Source organism: Diorhabda carinulata, chromosome 6, assembly GCF_026250575.1.
Source record: "Diorhabda carinulata isolate Delta chromosome 6, icDioCari1.1, whole genome shotgun sequence".
In the NCBI taxonomy this organism is placed as follows: domain Eukaryota; kingdom Metazoa; phylum Arthropoda; class Insecta; order Coleoptera; family Chrysomelidae; genus Diorhabda; species Diorhabda carinulata.
In genome coordinates, this window is record NC_079465.1 from 12,366,858 (window position 1) to 12,380,075 (window position 13,218).

General features: G+C 33.6%; 2 protein-coding genes and 1 pseudogene across 3 annotated transcripts in view; 1 reads left to right on the forward strand and 2 right to left on the reverse strand.

Annotated features, from left to right (window-relative positions):
- Positions 1–2,079: 2,079 nt before the first annotated feature.
- LOC130894952 (uncharacterized) lies at positions 2,080–2,722 on the reverse strand (annotated as a pseudogene).
- Positions 2,723–4,030: 1,308 nt separating this feature from the next.
- Positions 4,031–10,175, reverse strand: LOC130894951 (RPII140-upstream gene protein). Its single transcript, XM_057802016.1, has 5 exons — positions 9,756–10,175; positions 8,612–8,777; positions 8,462–8,550; positions 8,271–8,404; positions 4,031–4,313 (listed from the first exon to the last, which is right to left on the reverse strand). Exons 1-5 carry the CDS (start codon positions 9,914–9,916, stop codon positions 4,042–4,044), a joined length of 822 nt encoding a protein of 273 aa, XP_057657999.1. The 5' UTR covers positions 9,917–10,175; the 3' UTR covers positions 4,031–4,041.
- The window catches only part of LOC130894950 (glucoside xylosyltransferase 1), a 32,073-nt gene continuing 28,896 nt past the window's right edge, over positions 10,042–13,218 (forward strand). The window contains exons 1-3 of one of the 2 annotated variants that reach the window (XM_057802014.1): positions 10,042–10,503; positions 10,556–10,703; positions 10,753–10,884. In XM_057802014.1, the coding sequence (XP_057657997.1) occupies positions 10,340–10,503; positions 10,556–10,703; positions 10,753–10,884 (444 nt within the window). In that variant the 5' untranslated portion in view covers positions 10,042–10,339. The remainder of the gene's footprint in view (positions 10,504–10,555; positions 10,704–10,752; positions 10,885–13,218) is intronic. The other variant, XM_057802015.1, reaches the window with a different exon arrangement.

Below are 13,218 nucleotides of genomic sequence, written 5' to 3' on the forward strand. Positions count from 1 at the left end.
TAAGAATTAATGTGACTCGACTTCAAATGTCGAAAGTAGACTTCGAACATTTTCAATCATCACAAAGTGACCATCGACCTCAATCGGCTTCAATGGGTGTAAATCGACGATATCTTAGAAAGTTGGATGTAAACTCACTCAATTATATAAGAATTGATGTGATTCGACTTCAAATGTGGAAAGTAGACTTCGAACATTTTCAATCATCACAAAGTGAGCATCGACCTCAATCGGCTTCAATGGATGTAAATCGATGATATCTTAGAAAGTTGGATGTAAACTCACTCAAATATATAAGAATTAATGTGACTCGACTTCAAATGGCGAAAGTAGAATTCGAACATTTTCAATCATCACAAAGTGACAATCGACCTCAATCGGCTTCAATGGATGTGAATCGACGATATCTTAGAAAGTTGGATGTAAACTCACTCAAATATATAAGAATTGATGTGATTCAACTTCAAATGGCGAAAGTAGAATTCGAACATTATCAATCAACACAAAGCTAGATCTCAATCGGCTTCAATGGATGTAAATCGACGATATCTGAGAAAGTTGGATGTAAAATCACTCAAATATATAAGAATTAATGTGATTCGACTTCAAATGTCGAAAGTAGACTTCGAACATTTTCAATCATCACAAAGTGACTATCGACCTCAATCGGCTTCAATGGTTGTAAATCGACGATATCTTAGAAAGTTGGATGTAAACTCACTCAAATATATAAGAATTGATGTGATTCGACTTCAAATGTCGAAAGTAGACTTCGAACATTTTCAATCATCACAAAGTGACCATCGACCTCAATCGGCTTCAATGGGTGTAAATCGACGATATCTGACTAAGTTAGATGTAAACTCACTCAAATATATAAGAATTGATGTGATTTGACTTCAAATGGTGGAAGTAGACTTCGAACATTTTCAATCATCACAAATTGACAATCGGCCTCAATGAATGTAAATCGACGATATCTGACAAAGTTAGATGTAAAACGCACTCAAATATATAAGAATTGATGTGATTCGACTTCAAATGGCGAAAGTAGACTTCGAATATTATCAATCAACACAAAGTGACAATCGACCTCAATTCGCTTCAATGATTAGACGATATCTGACTAAGTTAGATGTAAACTCACTCAAATACAGGGCGATTCATTAAGAATGTCCAATCTCTGAGCTGTAGATTCTAGACCTCAAAAGATGATAATTCTGCTCAACATGCCTTATGCAAATATTGCTAGTTTCCGAGATACGGGGTGTTCAAAGTTTAAATTTAAATTTTGATTTTCACAATAATTTTTTATGTTTTCACAATTTCTCTTTGAAAATTGGCAATTTTCGTTTTTTGGCATAATTTTCACTCTAATTTAACATTGCTAATAGAGGGCACTAGTTACACTTGTTTGTGTTAATTAAATCAAAGGAAACTTTTTTTGGGCTGAACTTACAACTAAAAGAATAGAAAAATATTAAAAAGTGTTAAATTCTACAAAAAAAAATTTACTCTTCTTTGATTCATTTAACTCAATCGGTTATCGAGTTATTTGCTTCTAAAAAGTTCAATAAATTTTAATTTTTTCATAAAAAAATTTTATTATTCCTTAAATATGTAACAATAAGAAATTTGTAAACAAAAATAAAAAACTTCAAAGCAAATGCTCAAAATGAACACCATTTACTTCAATACACTTTATGATCCGCTTTCGTAAAGATCTCTTAATATCAAATAATCCTTGTCTATTATTTTTAATTACATCCGCGGCTTATTCTATTTTCCGTCGAAGTTGTGGAAGAGATGTAATTTTTTCTTTGTAAACTAATGCCTTCATTTGCAACAAAAAGAAAAATCCAAAGGATTTAAATCAGGTCCTCTTGGTGGCCAAGCAAACTCACTTCCACGACAAATCCATCGATGCGGAAACTGTTCGTTTAAGTATTGACGAACTTGAAAAGAATAATGTGGTGGTGCTCCGTAGTGCAAAAACCACATATTTTGTCTTAAAGCGAGAGGTATATCCTCTAGTAATTCGTGTAAATGTTCTTGAAGAAAATCTAAATAAAGATTGGTTGGCAGTTCAAAAGGACCTATTAAATACCCACATATTACACCACACCAAATGTTAACCTTAAACTCGTGTTGAAAACGTGTTTCCCTCATACTATGTGGATTTTCAGAATCCCACAAATGATTATTTTTATAATTAAATATTCCTCGTCTGGTAAATGTTGCCTCATCAGTAAAAAGAATTGTATCCACAAAAACGGGGTTAACATTTTGTGTATCTTGCAAAAAATGGGCAAATTGTAGACGCTTAGGTAAATCTTAAGGTAATAAATTCTGAACAGGAATGTAATGATATGGATGCAATTTTTCCATCTTCAGTGTTCTAAAAATAGATGATTGGCTTATACCTGTTTGCAGACTTAATCGGCGAGTACTGATATCTGGATTATCCGTAACACAAATTAAAATTTCATCTTCATCGGCAGTGATTTTTTTTTGTAGCATCGTGCTCAGTTTTAGAGCGTAAAGACCCCGTTTCACCTAAGCGGTTGTAAAGATTTCGGTACGGTTTGTAATTGGGTTGCCTTCGATTTGGGTATAATTGTGATTATTTTCGAGCCGCAGCTGGACCACTATAATTTGACTGAGCAAACACACAAATCATATCGTGTATCTCATTATTGGAATAATCGTTATGCCTAGGCATTATTTGATAAATAACTATTACACTTGTTAATTACTAAATTGTTAATAAATGGTATATTAATGTATTACTTATTCTTATTATTATCCAATTTTTGCTTCTACACAAACTGTCTAAAAGTGACACAAGCCTACTTAAAGAAAACGAAAAATTAAGCCACGGCTTAATTCACGAATGTGATTTTGATATTAAGAGATCTTTACGAAAGCGGATCATAAAGTGTATTGAAGTAAATGGTGGGCATTTTGAGTATTTGTATGAAGTTTTTTATTTTTGTTTACAAATATGTTATTGTTACATATTTAAGGTATAATAAAATTTTTTTATGAAAAAATTAAAATTTATTAAACTTTTTAGAAGCAAATAACTCGATAACCGATTGAGTTACACGAATCAAAGAAAAGTAACTTTTTTTGTAGAATTCAACGCTTTTTAATAGTTTTTTATTATTTTAGTTGTAAGTTTAGCCCAAAAAAAGTTTACTTTGATTTAATTAACACAAACAAGTGTAACTAGCGCCCTCTATTAGCAATGTTAAATTAGAGTGCAAATTATGATTTCTCATGCCAAAAAACGTGAAATTGCCAATTTTCAAAAAGAAATTGTGAAAACAAAAAATTATTACGAAAATCAAAAATTTAAATTTAAACTTTGAACCAGCAATATTTGCATAAGGCATGTTGAGCAGAATCATCATTTTTGAGGTCTAGAATCTACAGTTCAGAGATTGGACATTCTTAATGAATCACCCTGCATGTCAATATTTCCGCTCTCCTCCCAATTTCAAGATTGAGATAACTCGAATTCTGTTTCAGAGGCCAAAATAAATCAAAATCGACTGATCTTGTTGCCTTGGGGGAAATTTCTATGGAAAATATCTAATTTGAGTGGCCTATTTAGTAATGATATAATAAGAATTGATATTGATACCTTTCTTCAACCCTATTATATGCAGACAAGTTCATGGCTTAGTTCAGATGTGAGACATTTTTCAAGGATAGTAATTTGTTTGATGTTTCCTGTGAGACCTACAAAGGATTTTTTTTCGAGTGACTGATAGTTTTTCAGAATTATTATGCACTTGGAGAATCTGTAATTTGAATAAGTGCATCGCCTGGTAAAAGGTGTCGAGTGTAAAAGGGTTAAGCATTTAGTTCGTGTGGAGGTGATAGCGTACCGTAATATATATTGCACATAATTTTTTATAAAAAGAAAAGTAGTATTGAACCACTTCTTTGATGTAAAACTTTAATAAATATCTGTTATACATTGTTAATTCGCTAGAAACTTCTAGATGAGAGACACAACCAATTCAAAAAGAATCACTGAACATTTTTATTCGATTTTTGTACCACAGTATTTTCTTGTTTATCTAAATTATCTATATTTTTCCCGGATTCTCCAATTTGGTCATTATGCATTTTTATAACTGCAAAGTCTTCTTTTTCAAGGTAATCTGCTACACCTTTCCTAAAATATTCACTTCTATCATTGGTCCATTTGTTCTGCCAATACCTCGCTTCTTCCATTGATAAACCAGATAATTTTAAAAGCCCATATGTACATCCACCACAGATAAAACCTAAGACGCCACCTAGAATAGAAAACACATAGAATATTGGATCTTAAAGATTGTCAGTTCTTTGTTAGTGATGCTAAGTCTAAATTTCAAAATTGGTCAAAATAACTATTGATGTCTGTTTACTCACATAATTTTAATTGCTACCTTAATACACTTGCAAAATTAAGCCACCACAGACGAATTCGAAGATGGCTGTCCAATCAAACGGAAACCTGATAATTCTCGGAACCTTTGGTGGAATAACTCTATGTAGGAACACCAAAAAACTACACGCAGTAGCTTGCGTAAGGCCTAGCGTTCGAAACTCCAAGGAAAACCAAGCTCATTTTTTTTCACTAGGAGACGCAACACTGGCACGTTCCCAAATATAACGTTGAGAGGCGTGACTTACGTACTCTAGAGCCGTAAAATATCTGGGATTAACCCTGGATACAAAACTGCTCTGGCATAAACACGTGGATAACAAAATAAAAAAGGCCACTTGCGCTCTCTGTGCATGCAGAAGGGCCTTTGGTTGTACATGGGGTCTTTCACCTAAGATCCTCAACTAGATTAATACCTCAATAATCAAATCTCTTCTCACATACGAGGCCATCGTGTGAAAGCCCTGTACGGAGAAAACGAAAACAAGAGTGGCACTGGACAGAGTCCATCGCCTTGGTTGTCTCAACCTTAAGAATAAGGGTTTGGATTATGGAGTATACAGACGGCTACAAGATGGATGGCTTGCCGGAACAGGCTTTTGCGGAGGACACTCCAAAATAAGCGAATCTCTTTCGCTTGTGGAACACGCTATAACGCCCGAAAAGGTGTGCTCTAGGCTAGTGCTGGAGTGCAAGAAAGTCCTACAAAATCTGATGAGTGATGGTTGCAAGATCCAGCTCGTTTGGGTGCCCGGCTACTCGGACAACAAAAACAACGACGAGGTGGACTCACTCGCCAGACTGGTCTACTTGGAAGGAGAGCTCGTCAGAGTTGCATAGAGCAAGCCAAGGCACACATAGATGTATCTTGTAGGTCACACACCAAACAACTTTTCCAACTAAATAGGCGCAAAATCCGACTAGTTACTAGACTTTTAATTGGACATTGGACATGAGAACGATGAATCCGCAGACTACGTCTTCTGTAAGTGCCCAGCACTCACACGAGCGTGGTTTAAATACTTCGATAAGCCTCACAGCTTGCCTAATCACATCAAAGTGTTCAAGTCAAAGCGCCTCATCGGCTTCTCAAAGAACGACAGCCACGTCAAGTGGGGCATGACGGGCCTATGTGCTTAACGGCCAGAGAAGATTAATATTAGATATCAGTTTACCTACCTTAGATACTTAGCGGTATATAAGTTTGAAAATTCAATTGATTAAATAATAATAAATTTTACTCAAGTTTTGTATGTCTTGTTTATCAGTAACTGATAATTAATTTTGTTTTATAAAGATCATTTCTTTGATTGTTAATTTTTGATAATTTTTACCTTTAGTTAATATTTTGGTATTTTTTAAGTCAAATTAATGCTTTTAATTTCGTTTATGCTTATGTAATGAGGTTGATGCATTTTTAGTATATTACCATTTATCCTATTTTCTAGATATTGCAAAGTCATTCCTGTATAATTTTTTGAACAATTTAAACATGGTGTAAGTAAATAACATTCGATTTTTTTGTATTCTCAGTTTTGCTTTTCAATTTTGTATATAATGGGGATGATGTATTCCTACTATTCACCTCTTAAAATTATTTCAAAATTTAATGCAGCTATGCTCTTTGACGTAATAACGTTGAAACTAATCAGTGGTTGCAAGCCTCTCCTTGAAATTACGAGCCATTGGGGATGTTGATGTAATTCAATATTCGTCGGGGAGCCAGGAAAGTAGATGTTTTCTCCATTGCAGAACGGCAATTTATAATTTCGAAATAATTTTAAGAGGTGAATAGTAACAAACTCTCGTTTGAGTAGAGACCCGAACTAAAGAAAACGTCGAAGAGCTATTTGGTTAATTTAGTTAAACATTCCCCCGCGAACGCTATCTGGCGCCATCCTCACTTCCTTTGAAGAGCAGCAGCTTATTTTTCGAAATATTAAAATTCAAATAATTTTAGAAGGAATAGTAGGAATTATATATTTTGATATATTTGTTTTAGTTTTTCATTTCCTTGGTAAAATTCCAAGGAGTAAACAGATTGAGACCTTGGAATCAACCAAGGAAAGGGGTGATTTGTTGCATGGAGTATGCAGATTGAGACCACGGAATTTATTTAATTTCTTAGATCTGATACATTTTCTGTATTTATTTACATTCTTTCTATTCGTGGGGTCAATTAATAAATACTGTCTCTTACATTCATAATTGTGGCCTCTTAATTTGGAATAACATAAATTTCCACCCACTTTGTAAAATAATTTATTACGATGTATTTACTAGCACTTTATCCAAAGCGATCCTTCAAAAAAGACTTCTATCACTCGTAGCACAAGTTTTACATTTCTTACAACAGTCCTTCACATCGTATGAGCTGTTCATCAATAAAACCTCTCACGGACTCGATGAAGGGGTTTCTTCACTCCCAGATAACATCCCAATGGACTGTCGTGTAACTTCTTCAGTGCTTCGGCTACTCTCATTCTCGGAACGACTAAATGTCTTCTCTTTTCAGAACCATCATCATTCCCGAGGATTCTTTTTAAAAGGCCCTCATCCAGGACAAAGGTTTCCCACTGAGCCCAATATGCTTTTAGTGCCAGTGAAAAGCTTGACACTTCTTGCCTGGTAGGCCGCCGATTTTTTTCCTTTTATTGCTGAATCATTTTTAGGAGAGAATCATTCTCTTGATCTTATTTGATCCTTGTGGGTTACCATTCTTCGTTTACCACAGTGGTTTTTGAACTGTAGTACGGCGTCATTCGTTTCGGCTTTGTTGGTCCGGGCACAGTATGGCCGTCCAGACAAGGCGTTGTCTTTTTGGTGACACACAGTAGTAGGAGGCAAGCCTATGATCCTGGTTCGGTGCTGCTCACTTGCACGCGACACGTTATTGTTTTCCCTGTGACTGGACTTTGTTGTTTGTGGATGTACCGGGACGCTTAAACGATCTGCGTGCATGTCCTGGCTTACCACAATTCAGACGTTTGCTCTTTCTCAGCTTCTTGTTAAGTATACCTTGCAACAAGTTGACGATCTGGTCCAATTTATCCTTGTCACCTTCTTCTTGTATGCTTGTATTCCCGTTATATTCTGAAGCCTTCGTTGTTGCATTGTATTCAAGAGCAGCAGTCAGGCCATCTACTAAGTCTCTACACAGTCTCACAATAATCAGGTTCATAAACTAGTAGGCAAATACTTCGTTTGAGCTTATATCAAAATATGTACATTATCTACTATTCACCCCTTTTATTATTTCAAATATAATGGTGTCCCGTTGATCAAAGAAGAAAACTACTTTCCTGGCGACAAATATTGAATTACATCTCCTCTTAAAAATTTAGATGCCCATTGACCTCTTTGTCGTATTGCAAGAAGATGCTAATTAGTTTCGACGTTTTTATGTCTCATCAGAGCAGCGTAACAGTCTCTTGTTCAATCCCTAATCCGAACTGAAGAAATCTCCAGTAAGTGCTGCTATTTGGTAAGTGTGGTTGAAATTGGAATTGAACATAGCGCCAGATGTATGTTGGGGAATGTTTATGTACATTTTTTGGTATTCAATTATTTTCACGATATATACAAATACACAGAATCCCAGTAAATATGTACAGCTTGTAACCTAATCTTAATGGCCAAGAAAACATTCTGATTCCAACTTGATGTCATACACGAGGCATATCAAATGTAAGCTGACAAGGAAATGAGCTGAAAGATAGCTGAGAGATTGAAAAAAGTTGAAAAATGATGAGACAAAATAATAACATGATAAGATCATATGGGGTAACATATCTTGATGCAATTTAGAGAATTCAATTAAAATTACCTAGACCACCTCCAACTATCCAGCCTCGAGGCCCCATATTGAATTTATACATTGTTCCAGTTACTACTCCAGATACTACATATTCTGAAATTCCATAGTTTCCTCTATATGTCTGGATGATTGTTGATACTGCCCTTTAAAATAAGTCTAAAGTATATTGTAATAATTTTTCTGAAGACACCTAAACTTACACAAATGTAGTGCTGAATAATGTTATTCTCCATCCCCATTTGAACGCACCTTTCCCAAAACTAATTGTAACTGCATCTTGTAGCTTCCTCTAAAATGACAATAAACTTCTATACATATTTATATAGGTACTGGTGCATACTTGTAATTACCTTTGCATCTAAGTGATTTTCAAAAGACGTTGCTTCATTGCTTCTCATAAATTCTAAATAAGCGGATCTACTATTAATAACCCCTCCATAAATGGCTCCTATGAAGGAACTCATTGCAGCAACTTGTAAAATTGAGGTTACTTCATTTGTGAGATTGCCAAATTCACTGAAAAATATAAATATGTCTTATACTCAGTTAAAGATTTAAATGGGTTTGAACTGTTGAAGCAAGTTTTATCACTTTAAGAATTCAATTATAAAAGTATAAAATGTTGCTGGTGAAAATCATAATGCATACATGCACTTATGAAATGTATATAGGTGTATAATATATATATTTCCAATATATTTTCAATAATATATGAATGGTATTTTGGAATATTTTTCAAAGAAGTGGAAAACATCTAATTCCAAATTGAAATAAGATTTTAAATATTTAAAAATATTACAATACATTTAGTTGACAAAGAACATATAAATAATAATTAAATGATTGATATTAATTACTGTTATGAATTGTTTAATGTTAATGCCTTGAATGATACACTTAGTGTGCCCTATGTTATTCGAATTAACACTAGTTACCAGTTATGAAACTACATATTTGTTTATAAGAAACCAGTGCTTTTCCTAGAGCTACTAGGATCTCACAATTGAAGGACCAGGTCCAGTTTAATGAAATATATCACAAATTTAGCAACACTGAGATTTTGTCTGTAGTCAAATCTTCACACCATGAAAATACTCTAGAAGAATTGAATGAAAACAAAAATCTTGTTATCCTTTCAGTGGATAAAGCTCAACTGCATTAAACAATTCAATTTCAACATTTTAATGAGGTTTTACAATATCTTTATTCATCAATATTTCAATGGATAAAACATATTATTTACCTATATGGGTATTAAGAAGGGGATGTTTGATAGGCATTTATAAGCCTTGTCTCATTCCCAATTATTAACAATTTGAGAAATTTATTACATTTAAATATTTTTCACAGAAATATCAACAAATTCAAATTAAAAATATCGCCAATGTTGTATAATAATTAATATTAGAACTTACAAGCATAACTTTCTTCAATTTCAACTGAATTTAATTATACTATTAAATAATATTTAAATATGTGTATAGTTTCACTTACTCTGCTTCAAAAATTTTTTTCACTCTCTCCCATCCCGTTTCTTTCAAAGTCTTTTCAGTATTTTGTTCGGTTTTAGTAACATTTTGCACCTTATCTGCGTCAAATAAACCAATAACGGGAAGAATACTGTATTTTCCGATTTTATTTAAGATTGAAACCATTATTTTGATTCAATTCAACACAAATTTTTTAACATTTTCGAATTCTAAAGGTTAGATTTTGTATTATATCACTTACAGAAATCCTCTATTTTTTACTATTCATTTGGACCTCGACCTTATAATACGTCACCGACCGTGAGACAATAAAAATAAATGGAAACTAAAATATTAATTCAAAAATAATAGCTATCTGGAGAAAGTCATCGAAATAGAAAAACTTTGCTGTATATGGCAGAATAGTTACATAGGTCTATTTGTAAAAGTGGTTTAAACCACGATCTTACACACATGTAAGACATGTGGGTAAATGGTGGGATCTTCGAATAAAAGGAAGAAGTTCAATTGATAGGTTATGTTGCTATAATTGCTAATGTTTTTATAATCTTCAAAATGTGAATGATTATATGAAAAAATCAGTTAAAAATGAGACTGTATACTATATTGCAATTAGGAGTTTTACTTTCCATTGCATTAGTTATCTTTTATTTGTATAGTATACGATTAATTATTACAACTGATAATTTAGAAGATGACTTTGAAGAATTAGAGGAAGATGAAGTAACAACAGAAAGAATTTATTTTAAACAGTCGGTTTCAATTAAAAGTAGTAAGCAGTATTTTAAACATTTCCTTTTTTAGGACTGATATTGTTGTTGCAGTAGTTGCTTGTGGAGACAGATTGTTTGAAACATTGAACATGCTTAAATCTGCTCTAATGTTCAGTAAAGAAAAATTGAACTTTGTAATAGTTGCAGAAGAGAGATTAATTGATAGTTTCAATGAGAAAGTAAGTTTATTTTATAGAGCTTATTTTAATGAACAAGATGTTTTTTTAGTTGGGTGAGTGGAATGCATTTATGAACAATGCATTTACATTTAAGGTGTTGTCATTAACATTTCCATCAGATAATCCTTTAGAGTGGAAAAAATTATTCAAACCCTGTGCTGCACAACGTTTATTTTTACCAGTAAGTAAATGTATTGAACTGCTGTTGACAGTGTTGTTTACAGTGAGTAGATTTGATTTTAACCTATTAAAAAAGTTGAATTTATAAATGAAGGTATGCAAATTGACATTTGTTTTTAGAAATTGTCTACAACTAAAATTGGTATTATTATCCTTGACACTCACATGGAGTATATTACAGTACTCTATTTTGTTAGTTAATCAGAAGCTATTTTGTCTGTTCTTCTCAACTAAGACCTAGCAGATTTGTAGATGTTAGTCATCCAGCTCTCTCACATGCACAAATATGTTCTTAAAACTAAAGCAATTTCTTGGTCTTATCAAGATTCATGGTTTTCTTCTAGACATTGTGATTCAGTAGATAGAACCATTAATTTTTTTGTAAATTCTGAAGTTTATTAAATTTGAGGAATGTATTCAGGTGTCAAATTTGAGTTATACTATATACTCTACTATCAATATATTCTCACTGAATCTTATTGCCTTTGTAGTCTATAGCTTGTGATGTGGATGTGATCCACATGTTGCTTTGGATTTGTTCCATCCTGAACTTTAATTTTTTAGCAGTATATAAGCGAGGTTATGTTTTGGGGTTTTGTAACTGAAATCTAGATTTAGTTCAAACATTTGTCTTAGATTTATATGGATCTACAATGTTACACAAGAACTTTTTACCAACATGTCTGAAACTGTATCAGCTTATTAATTACTAATCTATTACCATTATGATGTATTTGTTTCTGACAACAAGTCTAGAAAAGAAAAGTACCTGCTGGTTTTGCTTTATTTGTAAGGAGATAAAGAACAAAAGAATTGTTAGCCTCGCAGAAACTGCAAATATATAATAATATATAACAGTTTGTGAACAGCGGGGTGAATTTATACACATGGTTTTGCTTACATAATGTATTTATACTCTTAACACTAAATACACTAAACTAGTCACTAACACTTATCTGGTCAAGTGGTCACCAATATTTAACACACTAATTTAGTTGAATACACTATTTGGATTACTTTTCGCTATCCCAATGTCTTCAATATGATATCAAATTGTTTACTGACTCGGTCAGGCTGTTAGAGACACCTTCTATATATTTTTTCACTTGCCACAATCTTCAATTTCTTGGAAATCTCTAATTTGCCGCAAGGAAATAAAAATGTCTTCTTAGAAATTGTTTCAATGAAAACCTTCACAGTATAAGGTGCACAAGTCACAATAATATAAAGAAATAACCGCCAGGTTTAAATAGGCAGATCTTCCAAAAAATACAAAGAAAGTATGCAGTGCTTTCATTAAACTTTCAGTACAAGTACAATAAAGTAGGTCCAATATACCTTCCGGATGGCGACTATACAAAGAATAAGAAGGAAATCCTGGAAGTCATGCTTCAAACATTCTTTCTGGGCTCAACTTAAATACAGATCACTTGTTGGAGCCCAGATTCATACGGATTACAACATGACCATAATGAAATAGATTTTAGTGACATGCACTGTCCTTTCCTCCCTACAACACCATGTAGAGACTACATATATCCATGTCTACTTCAACAAGCACTGGAAAAACTTGCTCCTCACTTGGTAAGGACTCTTAAATTCTGCCCTGCTTGCTTCCTAGATAATGGAGAGGTTAAAGTAGTGTTTATTCCGAAACTGGTGGAACAATTGGACTGAGCCTGAAGGAATTATGAAAAGAAGTGTGTTTTCCATTTTTGATAATGAAACAATAAATGTCTTTACTGCAGTTCTCAAAACCTTTTTTTTGCAATAAGTGGCTGTAAATCGAAGTTTGGGTAAATTTCACAACTGTTTCTTGCATTTATTTTTAGACGCAAGTGGTAAGGCTTACGCCACATGCCATAATCATCCAACAATGCCTCGATTCGAGTTGACTGGGAGTTGTGATTGGTGTTCAATTGATGAAGTCAGTGCGAGATGTTCTTGATTGAAAGGATGCTCTCATGTTTGGTTTGTCTGATTCGATTACAGCTCTTGTGTGGATACAGCGCCAAGAAAAGTGGAGTGTTTTCGTATGGCATCGGTTTGTGAAATCAGGACTTGGTTCTTGTATAATCTGGCATCATGTTCTGAGCAACTCATCCCAGCATATTCTTTCAAAAGGTTATAACATGGCTACACGAGGGTGAAACAGACTGACCCTAGTCCCATTGCACATATGTAAAAGAAATCGCGCTAAAGAGCGTCGTAAAACCGTCAATTTCTCATCTAGTTGGAAGTAGATTTCTCCAAATTCGAGCGGATTGTGCGGATGGTTGTCTCTGGGTTGCAGAGCTCTCTGCTGCTGAAAATTTTATACTGAAGTTGGCATAAG

Coding starts and splice junctions, on each gene's coding strand:
- LOC130894951 (XM_057802016.1), bottom strand. CDS start 9,916: ATGGTTTCAATCTTAAATAAAATCGGAAAATACAGTATTCTTCCCGTT. Junction 8,405..8,461: donor TTATTCAGCACTACATTTGT/GTAAGTTTAGGT, acceptor CTTATTTTAAAG/GGCAGTATCAACAATCATCC. Junction 4,314..8,270: donor GATAGTTGGAGGTGGTCTAG/GTAATTTTAATT, acceptor TTTCTATTCTAG/GTGGCGTCTTAGGTTTTATC.